Here is an 18,009-nt window from a genome sequence, read left to right as displayed (position 1 = left end):
CACTGGAATAAACCGCTTTATGGTCCGGTTTGGACTTTACCCAGCTCTTGCAAAATGGTGTTTTAAGTTACATGACATCAAAGTATATGTAGAGTGGACCAAATTCTCAGATGGTGTAAACTGGCCTCGCCTGACTGGAATCAATGGTGCCACCGCAGTCAGCGGAGGTACGCTGATTTATGCCAGCTGAGGATCTGGCCCACTGAGTCTGGAAATACTGTACGGTCCAATTCCTTCTGCAATAGCCACCAGTCTTTGGGGTGAAAGCACCCACTGTCTGGAGGGGGAAGGTAGCCATGGCATAGACTGCTTAGGTATGACAGGTTAGTGCCCCCGGGTGGGTCTGTGTTTTAGTGTCACACTGCAGACAGGTTTGCTTTTTAAAAATGTATCCACATTCCACATGCGAGAGTTAAATATACCAACAGCTTTGCACACACACACACACACACACACACAGACACACACATGCACTGTACACGGGGTAGGGCTGCCTGCCGTGCAGCTGCTAGAGAATCGATTAGATATTGCAATGGGGTTTACAGGCCGGCATTGCTGGCCCCATTCATTCCCCATTGCCTGCACAACCGGATTTACAGGAGACGATGGCGCTGGGATACGTACAAGGGTGCGTCTGGGTGGGATGAATTGGGCAGAGCATGGACAAGAACCTTGGGAATGGGCAAGTGTCCCTCCGAGCGCCCCCTCTTCTGCGGCTTGTCCGTTGAACGTGTGGCGGTGACGCGGTCACCACGATGGGTGGGCTGTGCCTAGTCTCTGTCTGTAGGGATGCCAGTGATGCCAGGCTGACGGCAAGCCCTTGTGGCGTGTTCAGAGGAGGCCTGGTGATGGTGCTAGTGAGCTCACTTTTCAGGTTCCATGGTGAGTGCAGGTCCGGTGGGTAAGCCAGTGTGCGCTGGATCCTACCAGTGTGTGTTCAGCTCCGTGTTCATGCCAAGGGCACACTGCTCACAACAGCCCTCGTTAGTGGTGCTGGGAGGCCACTCTGTGACACTAGAAGCACTTGAGGGGCATTCAGCAGGAATGTCTGTCTAGCTCCTGTGAGGGGACGGGGCAGAAAGCCTTTGGCATCGCGTTGCCAGCCTTTTGCTATGAAACACATTGCTGCAGCATGAGTCATGGAGATGCCGGGGCAGCGAGGTGGATGGCAAAGGCAAGGGATGGACCAAACTATCCAGGGCAGTGATGTCAGTGCCCACCAGTGCCTGGTGCAAGGGCCGCCTTGCCTTATTACTGAACGTGGCATTGCTGGGCTGGGCATCCATCTGCAGCGGTGCTCAGTGGGTCCTGGCCCTTACAAATGTCTTGTGTGCAGATGGCCTTAAGGGGGAGCTCAAAACACACCGAGGGGACCTCCCCAAGCAGGCAGCAGTGTTTCCCCGAGCCACCTGTGTCACAGCAGGGTGGAGTGGTGCCAGCAGTGGGGGAGAAGGAGGGAGGGAGGTGGTACCAGTGTTACTTATAAAGCGAATGACCATGTAGAAACCAGCAGCTAATGGGGGCACAGGGAGGGGGCCAGCCCGGTGCAGCCAGGTGGGGTGGGTGAATAGGGAGCGGTGACTTTATCATCATCTGGAAATGGAGAGAGCTGGAGAAAAAGCTCTTCCCAACTGTAGCCAGAGGGAACATGTTTCAAAAGTGGACTGTGTGGCTGCACCTGAAATGATGACACTCGAACAGAGGCAGACATGTGCCTTGCATGCTGAGCTATATACAGGAACCAGCAGCTCCCGTGCTACCCGACCAAGTCACAGTCCTCCTGCGTCATGTGAAGTATGTGGCATAGGCTATAATATTCCATACACGCGTTTAGGAACAAACAAGGTCTCAGCAAATTCTCTTCCTCCCCCTGCAAAGGATGCAACATGTTTGTAACCATCCACTCCCTCCCTGCTTTTCCTGCCGCTGCTCCATGGGAAGGGCACGTGCCATGGGCCATTCAGAGCCATCTCGTCTAGCCTTAATTCCAACTCGTCTGCAGCCAGTGCCAATACTGAGTAAAAAATAGCATGACTTGCAAGTGATCATCTCTGTACAGCGCAGCTCCAGAATGGGCCCTAGTTCTGTAGCGCAGGCCCCCGGGGGCGTTACTTGTCAGCAGGACCAGGAAGGGCAGGAGATTGACAATGAAGTCACTGCATATGGATGGAGGATACGTCCCTCTTGACTCCCCAGTAAGGACCCATCAGTGTCCCTTTGAAAGGAAGTCCTGGGCTGGGCCGTCTTAAACTAGGGACTGATGGCTCCTGCTGGAGGATGTCACACCACAGTGCTGACTGAGGGGTCGGAGAGGTTGAGTTGCCCGGTGATATCAGTGGGATGATACTGCTGCAAAAGACAAATACACAGACAAGGAGAGCGACATGTTAGGTAGCCCTGGCCCTTGCCCTCCTGTCTCAGCTCATTCAAATGTGTGTCCCTACAGGGTAGCACTCAGGGATGATGCAACGGCAGGAAAACTGTTGCAGTCTTAGTGTCAATTACAAATGCAATCAAAGCTTTTCCATAGTTGCTGCAGACAGTTCCCAAGCATTCCTTACAGCTTGGCTTGGACGAGAGTTCACTGGAGACAGTACAGTTTCTACAGAATATGGCAGCTTATATATCGCTGAGTGAGCAATTCTGTCTCAGCTCCTGTGCGAAACTATGAGACCAAGAAACCCTGCGAATCAATTTGAGCCAGCCCACTGGGTCAGTTATCACTGGGCTGCTCCATTTCACTTTTAGTTCAGGGCACTTGGCTTCCTTGTCCCAATACATCTGCTTTTGACTTTCCCCTCAAGTGGGTAAAGAAATGGGCCCCGTGATTTAGTTGTGATAAACTGTTGTTAATGTGAAAATGCCAACGTATGACATGTGGTAAAGATGTGGCCTGGAATTTGGTTCTTGCTTTTCCTGCAGATTTAGTTTGGCAAAAGCTCATTTGGAAATGCCTCCCCCACCCCCCATGGGAGATACCTGCAGGGGGGCAGAAATTGGTTTGAACTGCTAGTACCCAAAACTCCTCCCTCCCCAAGAAAAGTCTTTTAAAACTAGACAGACTTCCTTTCTGCTGCTGACTCCCTGCCTGAGCACCATAACCCCAAGCACTGTGCCCTCGAAACCCACCACCATGAGCTCAGGGAGAGGGTGCAACATCACCCAGAAGGAAAAGGATGGGGTTTACAGATCCCAGACATGGCTTGTCAATCCAAGCTCCTTGTCACATTGGTAGAATAATACCCTCCTGTATAGCTAAGGCAGTGCCCTCTGAAGCCAAAGGAAGGAGATTCCAAAGGGTGATGAATCAGGCCCCAAGAGAGGAACTTCCAATTTTCCTTCATTTGGATCTTAATTTCTATTTATAGACAAATCAATTCTCAGAGACAATCCGCTCCCTCCCCAGCCCTGCCCCTACTAACCACTTCCTTCTGGCCCTGCTCGACCCCTGCTTCCTGAGCACAGAAACCCAGAGCAGGGTTTATATACTGAACAGTCAGGACAGAAATTGACAATGCTCTGATCACCCCTCTGGCCAGCAGTGTCAGCTGCATCCCATGCTCTGTGTGTGAGGAATATGGACTCTCAGGAGTTGTCCAGGGCAGTCTGGGACCTCAGGTGGGATCTGTAATGACTGGTTGCCCACAAAGTGTTTTTCAGTGGATTGCATGGCTCTCAGTGGGATCTTCAGGGATCTTGTCTGGCATTTATTTGTGCCTTGTGCTGTGTTTTTCATGAGCGTGTCCATCTCATTCTGTATCTACTGGTATTTTGCCATTTTGTACTGTTTCTCAGGGGATTATGTGCATCTCAGGTATGCCTATGGGAGTTATGGCCTCTCAAATGCCATCTAAGGACTAGAGCAGTGTGAGCTGAATCTGCATGGATTATGTGTGGCTCGGTCTGTCTTTGTGGAAAGCCTGCTGGTGTCTTGGGGGACTCTGTGCTCTGTCACTGTGTGTGCATCACAAGCAGTGTCTATAAGGGAGGCTCCATAGCTACAGCTAAAGTGAGTTTTACACTTAAAGCCACAATACTGTCTCTTTGTTCTATATGAAGCATTCAGTATTGCGTGAAAGATTACAGCAATTATTCTTTGAATACTAAATGAATGTTCTGGACATGACAAGTAATGCCAGTCATAAATTTATGAGCTAAAATTAATGTTCAAATTGGGCCTTCAAGAAAGGGCCTTCAATTGTCCCAAACCCACAACCATTGTCTAGTCACACGCACCCAGTGGTGAGCTGGAGCCAGTTTGAACCGGTTCACTAGAACCGGTTGTTAAATTTAGAAGCCCTTTTAGAAGCGGTTGTTCCACGAGGGAGAACCGGTTCTAAAAGGGCTTCTAAATTTAACCGGCCAAAAGTGGCGCCTTAGGTGCCGACTCCACGGGTGCTCCAGGGCTGGAGCACCCAAAGGGAAAATGTGGTGGGTGCAGAGCACCCACTGGCAGCTCCCCTCCCCACCCCCGGCCCCAGCTCACCTCCGCTCCGCCTCCGCCTCCTCCCCTGAACGCGCCGCCCCGCTCTGCTTCTCCACCCCCCTGGCTTCCCGCGAATCAGCTGTTGGCACGGGAAGCCGGGGCAGGCTGAGAAGCAGGCGGTGGCTTCCCCGCTCAGGCCCAGGGAGGCAGAGCGGAGGTGAGCTCGGGCCAGGGGGGCACGAGGAGGGCCGCCCACGCCGCAGCAGGTAACCCTGGGGGCGGCCGCAGGGGAACCGCTCCCCGCCCCAGCTCACCTCCGCCACCCTCGGCCTAAGCGGGAAGCCGCGGCCTGCTTCTCAGCCCTCCCCGGCTTCCTGCCGAACAGCTGATTCGCGGGAAGCCGGCAAGTGGGGGGGCACGGAGAAGCAGAGCGGGGCGGTGGGTTCAGGGGAGGAGGCGGAGCGGAGGTGAGCTGGGGCCGGGTGCAGGGTGGGGAGCTGCCGGTGGGTGCTCTGCACCCACCAGTTTTTCCCTGTGGGAGCTCCAGCCCCGGAGCACCCAGGGAGTCGGCGCCTAAGGCGCCACTTTTGATGTGATCGGTGGGGGGCGGCTGCTCCCCCTGCTCCCCCCTAGCTATGCTCCCCCACCCCTAGGAGCCAGAGAGACCTGCCGGATGCTTCCTAGGAGCTGCCCCAGGTACGCACCCCCGGGACTCCCCACCTCGCCCCCCGGCAGGTGCCTCTGGCTCTTAGGGGCGGGGTGGGCACCCATTGTGGTGGCCCACGAGACCCTCCTGCCCGGGTCTGGGGGCAGTCAGGGGATAGGGGAGGGGGGTGGATGGGGCAGGGGTCCGGGGGGGCGTCAAGGAATGTGGGGGGGGGTTGGATGGGGCAGGAGTCCCGGGGGGCGGGGGTGAGCAACGACCCCCTCATGGGGTGAGGAGGGAACCCGTTGTTAAGATTTTGGCAGCTCATCACTGCACGCACCCCAGCCGAGAGGTGAAGGCTGAGTATATCTGGTGCAACGGGTAGTTTTTAGAGGCACTTTTAAGGACTTTTCCCCATTATGTTTTGGAAATGACAGTTTCTCCTCTAGCAGAGGCTGAAGAGTAATGGCTCCCTTCAGAGAAACTCAGCATAACTGTTCTCTCTTTCAAAATGGCTGCCGTTTCCTATCCCTCGCAACGGGACTTATCAGGCTGCCCTTAGCAAAGCTGCGGCGCAATTCCATTCACCAGGCCTGCACAGGGCTCTTCGCTGCCTTCTGACTGCACTTCTCTGGAAGCAATTGGGCTTTGTTTCCACTGAAGAAATATGGGAGGCGCTTCGTGAAGGGCCTCAAACCCACTGAGAGTAAGAGATGACGCCATTTTGAAAGAGGGACCGTCTGCAGCCCTCAAACCCCTCTGGCTCCTGGGGGTGAGCACGGCCCATCACCTACAGCAGCTTTCACGAGCTGCTCGTCCCCAGGAGGTGGACAAGTGGCGAAGGCATCCAGCCAATCGGAGGGGGTTTTCCCCCTTGGGAAGGGCTGAAAATGATGCGAGGGCTGGAGCTTCTCCACCCATTGGCTGAGACTGGCTCCAGCAGCGCTTAAATCTGTGTTGCTCCAAGAGCTGGCAATTATGCATGTGTGTGTAGATGTACCGATGTGAGCATGCACGTGTGCCCACACGCATGCAAGGAATGTCTGGGGTTCAGAAGGGAGATGGCGTTTGGGGGAGCCTGCCCCGGGGAATGTGCAGGGCAGGAAGGGGAGGGAACGGCGAGGCATGCTCTGGCTGATTTGCCTTGCACTGGCCACACAAAGCAGCTGTAAACCTGTTGTCACTGGCCAAGGCCTTCTGGCTGCATAAAGCAGCCAGTGTACTGGTGAATTTGGCCATAAATGTTACAGTACAAGACAATGATTTCAGATTGAAAGGCTGTATCTGTTGATCATTAAAATATACATGGCAGCGTTTGAGGGGTTTCTTGCTTAGTGTTCATAGATGACATTTTTAACAATTTTAAAACCAAGGAAATGCCCAGATAAAAACTGCATTCAGCTGGAGTTAATGCTGAGAGCACTCGTCAGTAATTTAGGGTCCTGTACGTTGGGGTGGTGTAATTATCCCCAACCCAAGCACTACAAAGCCAAGAGCGTCAGCGTCCACGTTGACTGTTGAAGAAACTCAAACATGTTCCGGGCTGGAAACGAAGCTGAGGTGCCCAAACAACCTGATCTCTGCCTTGTAGTGACAAAACAGACAACAAGCCAACGTCTTTACAACCCACTTTAATCTAATCTGGGATCCCGGGCCAAGGGCTGAGTGGAAACTATCCTCACTTCCAGGGAACACAGCAGCAGGACAGACTGGGCATGGGGGGCGAGGTGCCCAGCTCTCAGCCATGTCACCTGCTGCCCTAGGCAGAGCAGCCACATAATCCCCTGAGCCGGCAGAGTCTCTGCCCACACAACCAGCCCGACAGGGAGTCTTGGCCACACCTGTCTTCTTGGGATAATGGGGCACAAGAAGATCCCTGTGAACTAAACCAGTGTTGGGGTGCACCTTCTGGTGTGAGCCTGTGCGAGGGCCACAGGCTGTGCTTGGTGGGGCAGGGTGCGGTGGGGGGCGAGGCCAGTGCACTGGCCAGGAGCGTGAAAGGCTGGCTGGAGTGTGAGATCCTTCGCGCTGCTGCTCTGTGGCGTGTCAGTGCTGGGCTGGGAGTCCGGTGGCGGCCTCATGCTGGGACGTACTGGAGAGCAGGGAAGGGTGGTGGGAATAGGGCACTGCTCTAGAGAGTAACTGAGGAGGGGTATGGCCGCAGCCTCATTATGGTGTCACGCCTTTCCTGCCCTGGGGTGGGAGCCCCGGGAGTCTGGGCGCCTGGTGGTGCTGTCTCGTGAGCAGCACCTACCTGTGCGTGGGATGTCAAATACTCCAGGCCCCAGACAGCCCTGACATGCACACTGAGCCCCTCTCACCCCACAGCAGAGCACTTACACCAGCTGGCCTGCCTCTGACCCAGCTCCCCGGTCCCCACACTCCATCCAGGGCCCCCAGCTCTCCATTATGATATTCCAGTCCAGACACTTTCCCCTCTCCCATGCCCATGGCTCTCCACCCCCGTGTAGGGCTCTTGCCCCAGCCCCGCTCCGGGTTAGTGGTTAACTTTGGAACAAGGGGCCTCATTTCCTCTTTGGTTTTCTTGGTCTCGGGGAGAGGCATTAGTCACAAATGCCACACACGAAACCCACGAAGGAACCTGTCAGCTCCATAGCCCAGCCCAGCTCCTCAGAGCCTTCACGCCCCTCCTCCTCCTTCCTCACCCTCTGCTCCCCTGGCCATGCTCCGTGCTTTGAGGTGGAGAGACATTTAGAGGGAGGGACATCATGGGGCCCCCAGCAGGCAATCTCACCTCACACCCTCCTGCCTGCTCAGCGGTACTGGGTTTCGGGGATGTGATGTGATGTGATGTGATGGGGGGGTCATTAGTGCAGGCTGAGAGCTTCCCCGCCTGGAGAGTGCAGCACGGGTAACACTAGCGCTGTGGTTCCTTCCAGTCTGCTGTCTCTGATCCCTTCCTCAAGGTGCTGGGGGGCTTCCCCTGCGTTCTCTGAACCAGCTGGCATGTGCTGCATATCCTGAGATGACAGCCAAGGTAAAGGATCCCATTCGGTGAAATGGCAGCAGCAGTGGCTTCTAGGGAAGGGGCAGCCCAACCCGGCCCAGCTGAGGGCTTGGTTGGTCAGCAGCTCGCTACTGCACATTCGGCCTGATCCAAACCGTGCTTTACATCACTTGGGAGCAAGCCTCTACTTTAGCATAAAATGGAGTTACCCCCATTTTGCATATAGAGCCATGGCCCAGAGAGACTACATGTCCCATCATGCATTGGGAACAAGATGGACCATCACATGCTAGTTCCTAAAGGTCCCTCTAGTCTCTGTGGGCTGCAACTCTGTGTTAAAGGCTAAGTGAATTGCGGAACATGGTGGGCTGCGTTTTGCCACCCCAGTTTCATTAATGGCTCTCTGTTCCCAGCCATGCATGATGTCTAACAGCCTCCATGTGAACCTGCCCTGAGCAAATCTGCAATGGGCAGAAATCTGCAGATCGGGCAGGTTGGAGGTGGTTTCAGCAGCCTGTTAACTGTGATGCCTGGCCCAAAATGGATCTCCCACATCCAACTGCTACAATAGATTGGCCAAACTGCAGAGAGTGGCATACAACAAAAGGCACCATGCAAAGGGCACAGATGTGGTATTGGCTTTTAGTTCAACAGCCCACCTCATTGAGTTGTGTCTGAAATGCTAACTGGAGAGGACAGTATTTCCGTCTGACGTTAGCTGGGCTTTAGAGGCAGCAAGCAGTTGTACTCAAGCAGCGAAATATACTATTTGAATCAGGTTGGGTTTTTAAAAACTCCTCTCTCAACCATCGGTGTCTCTCTTCTGGAGCTGAATTAATGCTGCTCATAACCAGAGACAGCTGTTACTTGTGCACTTAGCAGTAAGTCCTGAATGCTATCAATCACAAACAAAAATCACATGTAGAGAATGTGACACGCATGGCTCTCGGTGAGGTGAGACAGTGCCGAAATTAAACCGGGGTGTCATACAATGACAAACAGTTACAGGAACACTCAGGAACAGGGGAAAAATTGTCACTGTTTTCCAAAGGTCAGCACCAGTATGGTGAGCAAAGAACAGAGTAAACTCAAAACTCATCCAGTCAAAAACAAAACAAAAAACTCGGTAGCAGCTCCAAACTCATCACAGGACTACAGACCAGCTCCTGCCTGCTCTCCAGGAGTCCCCGAACCCTTTCAGGTACACGGGAAGACTGACTCACTGACTGACTGTTGACGAACATGAGGCTATGCATGTACAGTGGCAGCTTCGGGATGGGTGTGTGGTAGTTGATGGGATGGCAGAAAAGAGAGAGAGAGAGAAAGAGAGAGGGCAGAATTGTTCTTCTTCCTCTTACCGTATCTTTGGAGGACCTACGTCTCTTGAAGCTGGAGGCCAGGGTGGAGGTGATGGACCTAAAAGTGGCTTTCTTTTTAGGGTCAGGTTCTGCTCTACCACTTTTTCTATCCTAAAATGAATATGTATAAGTGATTAGATCTCTAGTGTGTTGCTGGAATCTCTAAATCTAGTTGAATACTGCCCCATGTTATGTCCTTCATTTAGGTAAGACGGCTACTGGAGTTGTTCTGGTGTCACTCCCAACTCCTCCACGAGGGGCCATCATGGCCCTAACTTGAATAAGGAATTACAAAAGGGATGACGTACTGCTATGACTAGCTGGAATGGCCTAGGATCTGGAGAAACGCAAACCCCTTTGGGGAAGTAGCCCTGTTCTTTTCTGTGTCCATTCAAAGGTTTGTATGGCTATCCTCAATTCCCGGGGGAGCCATTTAAAATTCAGTGGCTAAATGACATTTTGTTCCTAACAGACATGTCTGCAGGACTCCTGCCCCTTGCTTCCAGAACTAGTCTAGCTAGACCGAGGGGAGAGATGCTGCACCTACCACTAAAAAAAAATGCTCTGGGCCTTTTCTGAAGCTGAATCCTAGCGCCACAAGAGAGAGAGAGGACTGCATTGAAAGAGAAGTCATTGTATGAATATTCTGTAAAAAATGTATTCAAAAATTTAAATGATGCATTTGAGCAAAGCTGAACGTTTTCCAAAGGAAAAGGGAAAAAAAAGGAAAAGAAAGGAAAGAAGCGAAGCGTTAGTGCTATGACATCATCAGGGGTTGGAATGAACTCAAAGAGAAACAGAACTCAAAAATGTAGCCATGGGTGTTAGACAGTCGGACCTGGTTAACACAGGCTGGGAGCACCAGCCGCTGGGGGCAGAGGGCGTTGTTAGCGGTGGGGACCAGCCAGATACCAGGACGGCAGAACAATTCCTCCCCAGCTGCGTTAGTGCCAATGAGCGTGCCCTTCTCGGGTGGGGAAGGAGTAACCAGGTCTGGCTCTACCACCGCCCGGGGGTAACCAAAATGTATCCCGCTGGTGCATAGTGCATGCTTGGGGATACATTTCCTCCTCCTTTTCAGTACTCTCTTTTGCGGACATGCACAAACGGAAAAGAAAGCAAGATGGATGGAATGAAATGTCTTTTTCTTCCATGGCATCTCAGGAAATAGCCATGGCAAAACTGTGATCCCAAACCCCATTATTTTTGTTTGTTTGGTTTAACAAATAAATCTTTCCACTTGCCTACCTTCTAGTAATGTACCAGATACTAGTGGTCTGACGTTTCCTCCTGTGGAAAAGTCTTACATTGTCAAACTGATCTTTATCATGAGACTCTGTTTATACCCACAGGGCGACATGCGTAGCTCACAGTCCCACAGATTCTGCCCAGGACCCAGTGCAGTAGTTTCTAGAAGGTTGGCAAGTGAAAAATGGCAGTGTGACTCTAATGCTCTGTCCCAGCAGACTTAACCACTTCCGTGCTGCTGCTTTTTGAAAGCAAAGGAAAAGAGAAATGGAGTTTGCAATACTGTATTAGTGAACGGAGCCCAAAGAGCTCTCAGTTAGTCTAATAAAGTATAGAGCAGCCAGTCCTCATTCTTTACCCTTTGCCGCTTTCAGGGAGGTCATTTACACCTGAGCAGCCCTTTCCCATGTCATAGTCGATGCTGCTATCACATGGCCATTTCATTTCACTTGTTACAGCAACACTGCTTTTAAGGTTCCCAATCACTGTTTCTCTCTCTTTCATTCACACTTTCTTTGGATAGTGGTTTCCTTTGGTCGGATAAAGGATCTGTTCCTCTTTGAACGTTGGTTTGCTTCCCCAAATACGAGAAACAGCCTGGACAGTTCAGAGAGAAACTCCAGATGTCCTAACCTGGGGCCATGGACATAGCAAGGGTTAATCCCATAGCAGCTGGGAAAGAGAGAAAGTTTAGCCAGGCCAGCTGGACCGGGCTCACTTATGTTGCTATGTTAAGGTGTCAGGCACACCAGATTCCCTCCAGATCCTGCCTCACTTGAGGGGCAAGGAGAAATGATCCCTTTGTAGACAAGAGAATCCATAGCAAGCAATGGCCCTTTGGCATGAGCCCTGGGGAATCTGTGTGCTAACAGTAACTGGCATTATTAGCCCCCAGCATGAATCACAGGCATCAAGAGATGCCCACGTCTCCAAATCTGTGGAATCCAATTGACAAGAGCACACACCACCTCTTTTTGGAATCGGTCCCAGTTATGAAGGTTGCAACTGCACTTACACGGGGGGTTGCTTTGGCTGTGTTTCATTAATGGTCACGTGAGCCCTTCCCCACACAGACAGCAGCGGTAGGACAGGGCGCTCATCGACAGCAGCTGAATGCTGTGATCATCTGCTGCCAAGCGCAGTCAGCTAACGGTACGTCAAGGCAATGGCGTTTTAAAGGAGCTGTGCTGGCCCTGTTTGCTCAAACAGAATGAGACCCAGCTCTTGCATGGAGCCTCCAGCCGAGCAATGTGCCAGACCACCCCTGGGAGCACAGTTGAGAATGAAGCGATTTTTGCCAGATGTCCTGGTTAGATTTGTGCACAACTCACCTCCTGGGAGAGATTGCATCAGACAGTGTGTTAGTGCCACGGGGGATTCCCATTGAGAAGGCAGGGAACTCATGCCTTGGTCATTAGCAGCACAGTCACCCCCATAGTTAGTAGGGACCCAGGGGAAGGGATGGTGGGGCCCCTGGGCTATCCCATAGCTCTGTATTCACTGATTTGGTGAAGGAATGAAAAACGCACCTGTTGGAGACTTGCTCTAAAAACGGTTTGTCCTACCTGCAGGTTTTTCCGCCACACGTTAACGGCCGCAAACGCCAGCTGCATCTGCTTCCTCCGCGCATCCTTATGCCTTTTGTAAGCTATTTCTATGAATATTAAAAATATCCCGGCAACAATACCTCCAGCCACCAGCATAAATACACCTGAAATAAGCAGGAAAGTTACACAGAGGACAATGGAAACTGCATCATGATACTTCATTTCCCTTGTAGAATTACAATAACCCTTTGCACGGCAATAGCTTCTTGCAGCCAGGGATTCTGCCCCCAGACATGCCCCAGGGCGGAGCACAGCAGAAGGCGAATATTGCAGAGCCTTTCCATGAGGATTCGTTTGTATTTTTTACTGTAGTTGCTTCAGCTATGTTGACACCCTTTTTGCACTCACTTCCTGGGAATATCCTCGCAGCGGCTTTACCAGGAGAGATGTTCATGGAAAGAGGGAATTTGAAGGGAATACTGCAGAATATTAACGGAAAGCTAATTCTGAGTTTGGATTATTATTATTGGTTGTATCACTGTAGCACCCAGAGGCTGCAATCAGGGACAAGGGCTATACAAACAACTGACAGATACCAGCCACCCCAGAGTGTTCACAGGGATACACTGGAAGCCTGACTCTTGGAGTTTAAAGCTCTGTGTCTACTCGGGGGGGTGGGGGGGTAGGGAAGGAATGTGCGTAGTGAGGCTGCACATGGTGCCCCTTGCCCATGGTGACCACTTTGATGGCCAAAACTATGGGCCGGGAGCAGGGGAAATGAATTCTAGAGGGATGGGACAGTGGAGGTGTGGCCATATTGAGTCTCAAGTTGGGGCAGGAGAAGGGAGGGAGGAGATGGAAGAGACTGGTTTCTTTCTGGGCAGTTCTCACACTTGCTCTGGGAACTCTGACCAGGGATGCATACGGTCAGCACAGCTTGGACCCCAAACACCCCACAGAAAGCACTGGGGAAGGAGCCACTGATGCAGCACTTCTGGTGGGACTTCCTGGGTGATTCCCTGTAGGGTGAGGATGTCTGAAAAGACTGCCATCTGTTTGCAGACAATTTGCAAACAGGAAACATGGCAAAACTAATTGAAGAAATTATTCCTTACCAATTACTGCTCCCACCCTCGGTAGGTATCATTCTCTCCATTTTCCAGGGGGAGAAACTGAGGTGAAGCAACTTGTCCAAAGTCACACAGTGAGTCTGGGGCCCTGCACCCCAGCCTCCTGCTCTAGCCACTAGACCTGCTGCCTTCCTTACATTTTTGGCTTATGATGCTCGGCTTGTTTTCTCCTGTCCTGGTTCCCTTGAGGCTCTGGCTGGGATGCTGGTCTCTGCCTTGGGGCCTGGCTGTTCTTTCACTTTGGCTTGGCTGGAGGAGCGGGAGGTGAGTCATGTTCAGAGAGGGTGACATTTAAAATCACAGGCATGAGAATGGGGCCTCAAAGGGGAAGATCAGGGGGTGCATGGGCCTTTCAGAGCCATTTCCGATCCACCAGTGGGAACAGGACACTGCTCAACACAGCAAACTCCCAGACCACAGGGAAGCGCAGACCCAGAAGTGGAGTTTAGACCTCAGGAGAGCTCGGAGGGCTACAGTGAAGGAAAGCAGGTTAACAAGCCAATGGGAAGAAAGAGGTTTGCAGAACAAACCTGCCATATTTTCAAAGGTGAGTGTTGCTGGGGCATTGCTACGGGAATCACACTCCTGATACCTCACCCAAGTCTTGTCCAAATCCTCCATGAAGCCGTTCTCATGGGATCTGAAACACAAGGAGACAATACAGAGCATTCACTGAAGACCACCGCCTGGCTCAGTGGGAGCTCACACTTACACTATGGGAGCAGGGGAATGTCAGAAACACCAGCCCGTCGCATTCACCTGCCCACATCATCCTCACTCTCTGCACGTCAGCTTCGCTGCCCCTTTGGCTAGAGGCCAGAAAGAGCTACTCTGCGCTTGCTCTTGGCAGGCTGTGCTAAAAGGGGTGTGATGTGTGTGCAGATGGGCGGAGGAGCACACGGTGGCTCCAGGCAGAGGATTGTGTGTGCATTACACAGCTTGCATGTAGCTTCTATTTATGTGACAGGTGCACACATGGTCCTGCCTGTGGTAACCCTGTGCATGAGCAGTGTGTGTGTGGGGCTGTTACACTGGGTGTGCAACATGCATTTGTGAAGCGTCTGGGGTGCAGTTAGTGCCCCTGCCCGTCATTACGCAATCCTGGAAGGTGTGTTTCCAAAGGCAGCGTTCGGGGCTGTTGGGAGATTAAATCCGCCTGTCAGGTAATGCACAAGTAAAGCAAACCCCTCAAAGTGCTGCTCAGAAAGGCAAGTGCAGAGCTGCCCTCACAGGCTCCGTGTCCATCGGCTCTCACCCTCCAGAACCAATGGGCTCAGTTCATGAGAGAAAAGTTCTGTTCCCCGAGCTCAGAGAGGCCCAGGCTAAGCAGCGCATGGCAGCTGACGGGGAACCAGGGGAGTCTGCACAAGTGGGTCAACTAGCTGCTAGGAGATTATAATAACTAAAATCCAGGAAACCCTGTATCGTCAGCTTCTAGAAGGTCAGAGCCTAACATCGCCTGGTCCCCAGTCAGAGCCAATCCCGTGTAACTATGGAGATGGGGACTGGAGACCGGCGGAAGGTTTGACAGTGTGCTGAAGAGTGCGGGGGAGTGAGTACGTGCCCTGTGGCCAAGTGGCATGTGTCTGCACCCAGAATCAGCAGTTCATGGTGCTCAGTGCTCCAGGGTAGCGTCCCGAGGCCAGACTTGCTGAACTGGAGTAGCAGAGAGGGCCAGCATATGGGGTCATCATGGAGCTGGCCCACCTCAGTGCTGAGTTCCCTGGTACTCCCATGGAGGCAGCCAGCTCTGTGCTGGAAGTACAGGGAGGTGGACAGGAGGGACACCCCCACCAGATGGGACCCACCTTCCAACAGAGGCAGAAGGGACTGAGGAGGGTGCTCCAGGGGATGGAGTTACCGGGCCGGGGGGGCTGAAGGCAGCGAGTGTGGTCCAAAGACTGGCACACTGTCTAGCGTTGAAGGGACTGGGGTTCAATTCCCAACTGAAGCCTGCCATGTGCCCAGGGGCAAGTCCCCTTTCTCATTACATCCCAAGCCATGGGCCATCCCAATTTCTCTTCAGATGGGAGCTCGTCATTCTCTCTGCCTGTCTCTGAATCCTCTCTAATTCTGATGGGGTGCCCAGCACTGCACACAGAGTAGCGATGAGGCCTCACCACTGATTTATAAAAAGGCCTGGCAGGATTGTCTGTATTTTTCTCCCTCCGATTCCCTATGTATCCTAACAGCTTGTTGGCTTTCTCAACCGCTGCTGCCCTCTGAGCAAAGGTCTCCATGCTGACGCCCACTCCCTATCCTGAGTTGATCCAGGTAATGTAGAGTCTTCTAAGAATAGTTCTAATTATTCTCTCCAAGATGTGTTACTTCGCATTTGTCAACACTGAGTTTCATCTGCCATCATGCTGCCCATCCCCAGCCTCTGAAGTTCTCACAGTCATCTCTGGTCTTGACTAACCTAAATCATTTTGTCTCACCTGTCAGTTTTGTCACCTCCCTGCTTGCTCCCTTTCCCACACCCATTGATAAATGTATAAAACCACTCTGGGCCTAAAACAGAATCCGTCTGGCTCCCTGCTGTTAACCTTCTACTAACACATGAAAACTATTTATTCCTATCCTTGTTTTCCTGTTTCTTAGCCAGTTTTTGATCCATGACAATACTTGACCTCTTACCCCATATGCAGGGAAGTCCTTTTTGCACAAAGCACAATTAGTCAGAGGAGCTGATTGCCACAGGTTATCGTTAATACCAAGTGTTTAGCAAGACTGAACAAGGGACTGGACATTTCTATGGACAACAAGAATACCCAGAATGATAAGAGTAACTATTAAAAGAATAAACAGTGGCTTTTGCAGTGCTATGCACTCATAGAATCATAGAATATCAGGGTTGGAAGGGACCTCAGGAGGTCATCTAGTCCAACCCCCTGCTCAAAGCAGGATCAATCCCCAATTAAATCATCCCAGCCAGGGCTTTGTCAAGCCTGACCTTAAAAATATCTAAGGAAGGAGATTCCACCACCTCCCTAGGTAATGCATTCCAGTGTTTCACCACCCTCCTAGTGAAAAAGTTTTTGTTAATATCCAACCTAAACCTCCCCCACTGCAACTTGAGACCATTACTCCTTGTCCTGTCCTCTTCTACCACTGAGAATAGTCTAGAACCATCCTCTTTGGAACCACCTCTCAGGTAGTTGAAAGCAGCTATCAAATCCCCCCTCATTCTTCTCTTCCGCAGACTAAACAATCCCAGTTCCCTCAGCCTCTCCTCATAAGTCATGTGTTCCAGACCCCTAATCATTTTTGTTGCCCTTCGCTGGACTCTCTCCAATTTATCCACATCCTTCTTGTAGTGTGGGGCCCAAAACTGGACACAGTACTCCAGATGAGGCCTCACCAATGTCGAATAGAGGGGAACGATCACGTCCCTCGATCTGCTGGTAATGCCCCTATTTATACATCCCAAAATGCCATTGGCCTTCTTGGCAACAAGGGCACACTGTTGACTCATATCCAGCTTCTTGTCCATTGTCACCCCTAGGTCCTTTTCCGCAGAACTGCTGCCTAGCCATTCGGTCCCTAGTCTGTAGCGGTGCATTGGGTTCTTCCGTCCTAAGTGCAGGACCCTGCACTTATCCTTATTGAACCTCATCAGATTTCTTTTGGCCCAATCCTCCAATTTGTCTAGGTCCCTCTGTATCCTATCCCTGTCCTCCAGTGTATCTACCACTCCTCCCAGTTTAGTATCATCCACAAATTTGCTGAGAGTGCAATCCACACCATCCTCCAGATCATTTATGAAGATATTGAACAAAACCGGCCCCAGGACCGACCCTTGGGGCACTCCACTTGATACCGGCTGCCAACTAGACATGGAGCCATTGATCACTACCCATTGAGCCCGACAATCTAGCCAACTTTCTACCCACCTTATAGTGCATTCATCCAGCCCATACTTCTTTAACTTGCTGACACTCACCTGCTTCAGAGCAAAAGCCAGCCTCTAACTATAGGAGACTAGGAGGAAAACTTCCCCGAGGGCAGGTTATCCACATCTGCCTACTGCGGAGTTTCTTGCACCTTCCTCTGAAGCATCTGGCACTGGCAACTGTCAGAGACTGGACGCCGGGCTAGATGGACCTCAGGTCTGATGTACATGGACCATGCCTACATTCCTGTGCTTTCTAACTACTGCAGCCACAAACTCATGCAGGATGTGAAAGTTGAGCTGAGTTACATATTATATATTTCACTAACCCTGGACTGATGGAGGAATATTATAGGCACACATCTGCACTGCTCCTTATCAACACTCCTAACATATGAGTCGTGGGTACTGGTGCTGCTGTATATGGGAGACAGAGCTCAGCTGAGCTCTCAGAGCCTATGGGGCGTCACAGTGCTGGCAGCTAGGAAAAAAACCTTGCGAGTTACATACTGAGCCCATGTCGGTCAGAGAGACGGTGGACATGGAGGCAGAGTGCCCCAAAGCCTTCCATTGTCTAAGAGCTGGAAAAAAGAGTCAATCCCCCCCATCTTATGAAGGGGTAATTCTGAGGAGTCTTCATAGAATATCAGGGTTGGGAGGGACCTCAGTAGGTCATCTAGTCCAACCCCCTGCTCAAAGCAGGACCAATCCCCAATTTTTGCCCCATATCCCTAAATGGCCCCCTCAAGGATTGAACTCACAACCCTGGGTTTAGCAGGCCAAAGCTCAAACCA

The 18,009-nt window shown here is 51.8% G+C and overlaps 1 protein-coding gene across 11 annotated transcripts in view; it reads right to left on the bottom strand.

Moving 5' to 3' along the window:
• Nucleotides 1–18,009, bottom strand: part of GRIN1 (glutamate ionotropic receptor NMDA type subunit 1) — a 78,330-nt gene continuing 60,321 nt past the window's right edge. For 2 of the 11 annotated variants that reach the window (XM_084650195.1, XM_084650199.1), the window contains 5 exons: nucleotides 13,854–13,963; nucleotides 12,212–12,357; nucleotides 9,946–10,011; nucleotides 9,399–9,509; nucleotides 1–2,349 (listed from right to left, as the gene is read on the bottom strand). In XM_084650195.1, coding sequence (XP_084506321.1) covers nucleotides 2,281–2,349; nucleotides 9,399–9,509; nucleotides 9,946–10,011; nucleotides 12,212–12,357; nucleotides 13,854–13,963 — 502 coding nt within the window. In that variant the 3' untranslated portion in view covers nucleotides 1–2,280. Of the gene's footprint in view, nucleotides 2,350–9,398; nucleotides 9,510–9,945; nucleotides 10,012–10,646; nucleotides 10,689–12,211; nucleotides 12,358–13,853; nucleotides 13,964–18,009 lie in introns of those variants that run through there. The other 9 variants (XM_084650200.1, XM_084650201.1, XM_084650202.1 and 6 more) reach the window with 7 other exon arrangements.

This window comes from Lepidochelys olivacea (genome assembly GCF_965140295.1).
Source record: "Lepidochelys olivacea isolate rLepOli2 genome assembly, chromosome: 16".
NCBI lineage: Eukaryota > Metazoa > Chordata > Testudines > Cheloniidae > Lepidochelys > Lepidochelys olivacea.
This window is presented reverse-complemented; position numbering and strand designations above follow the sequence as displayed.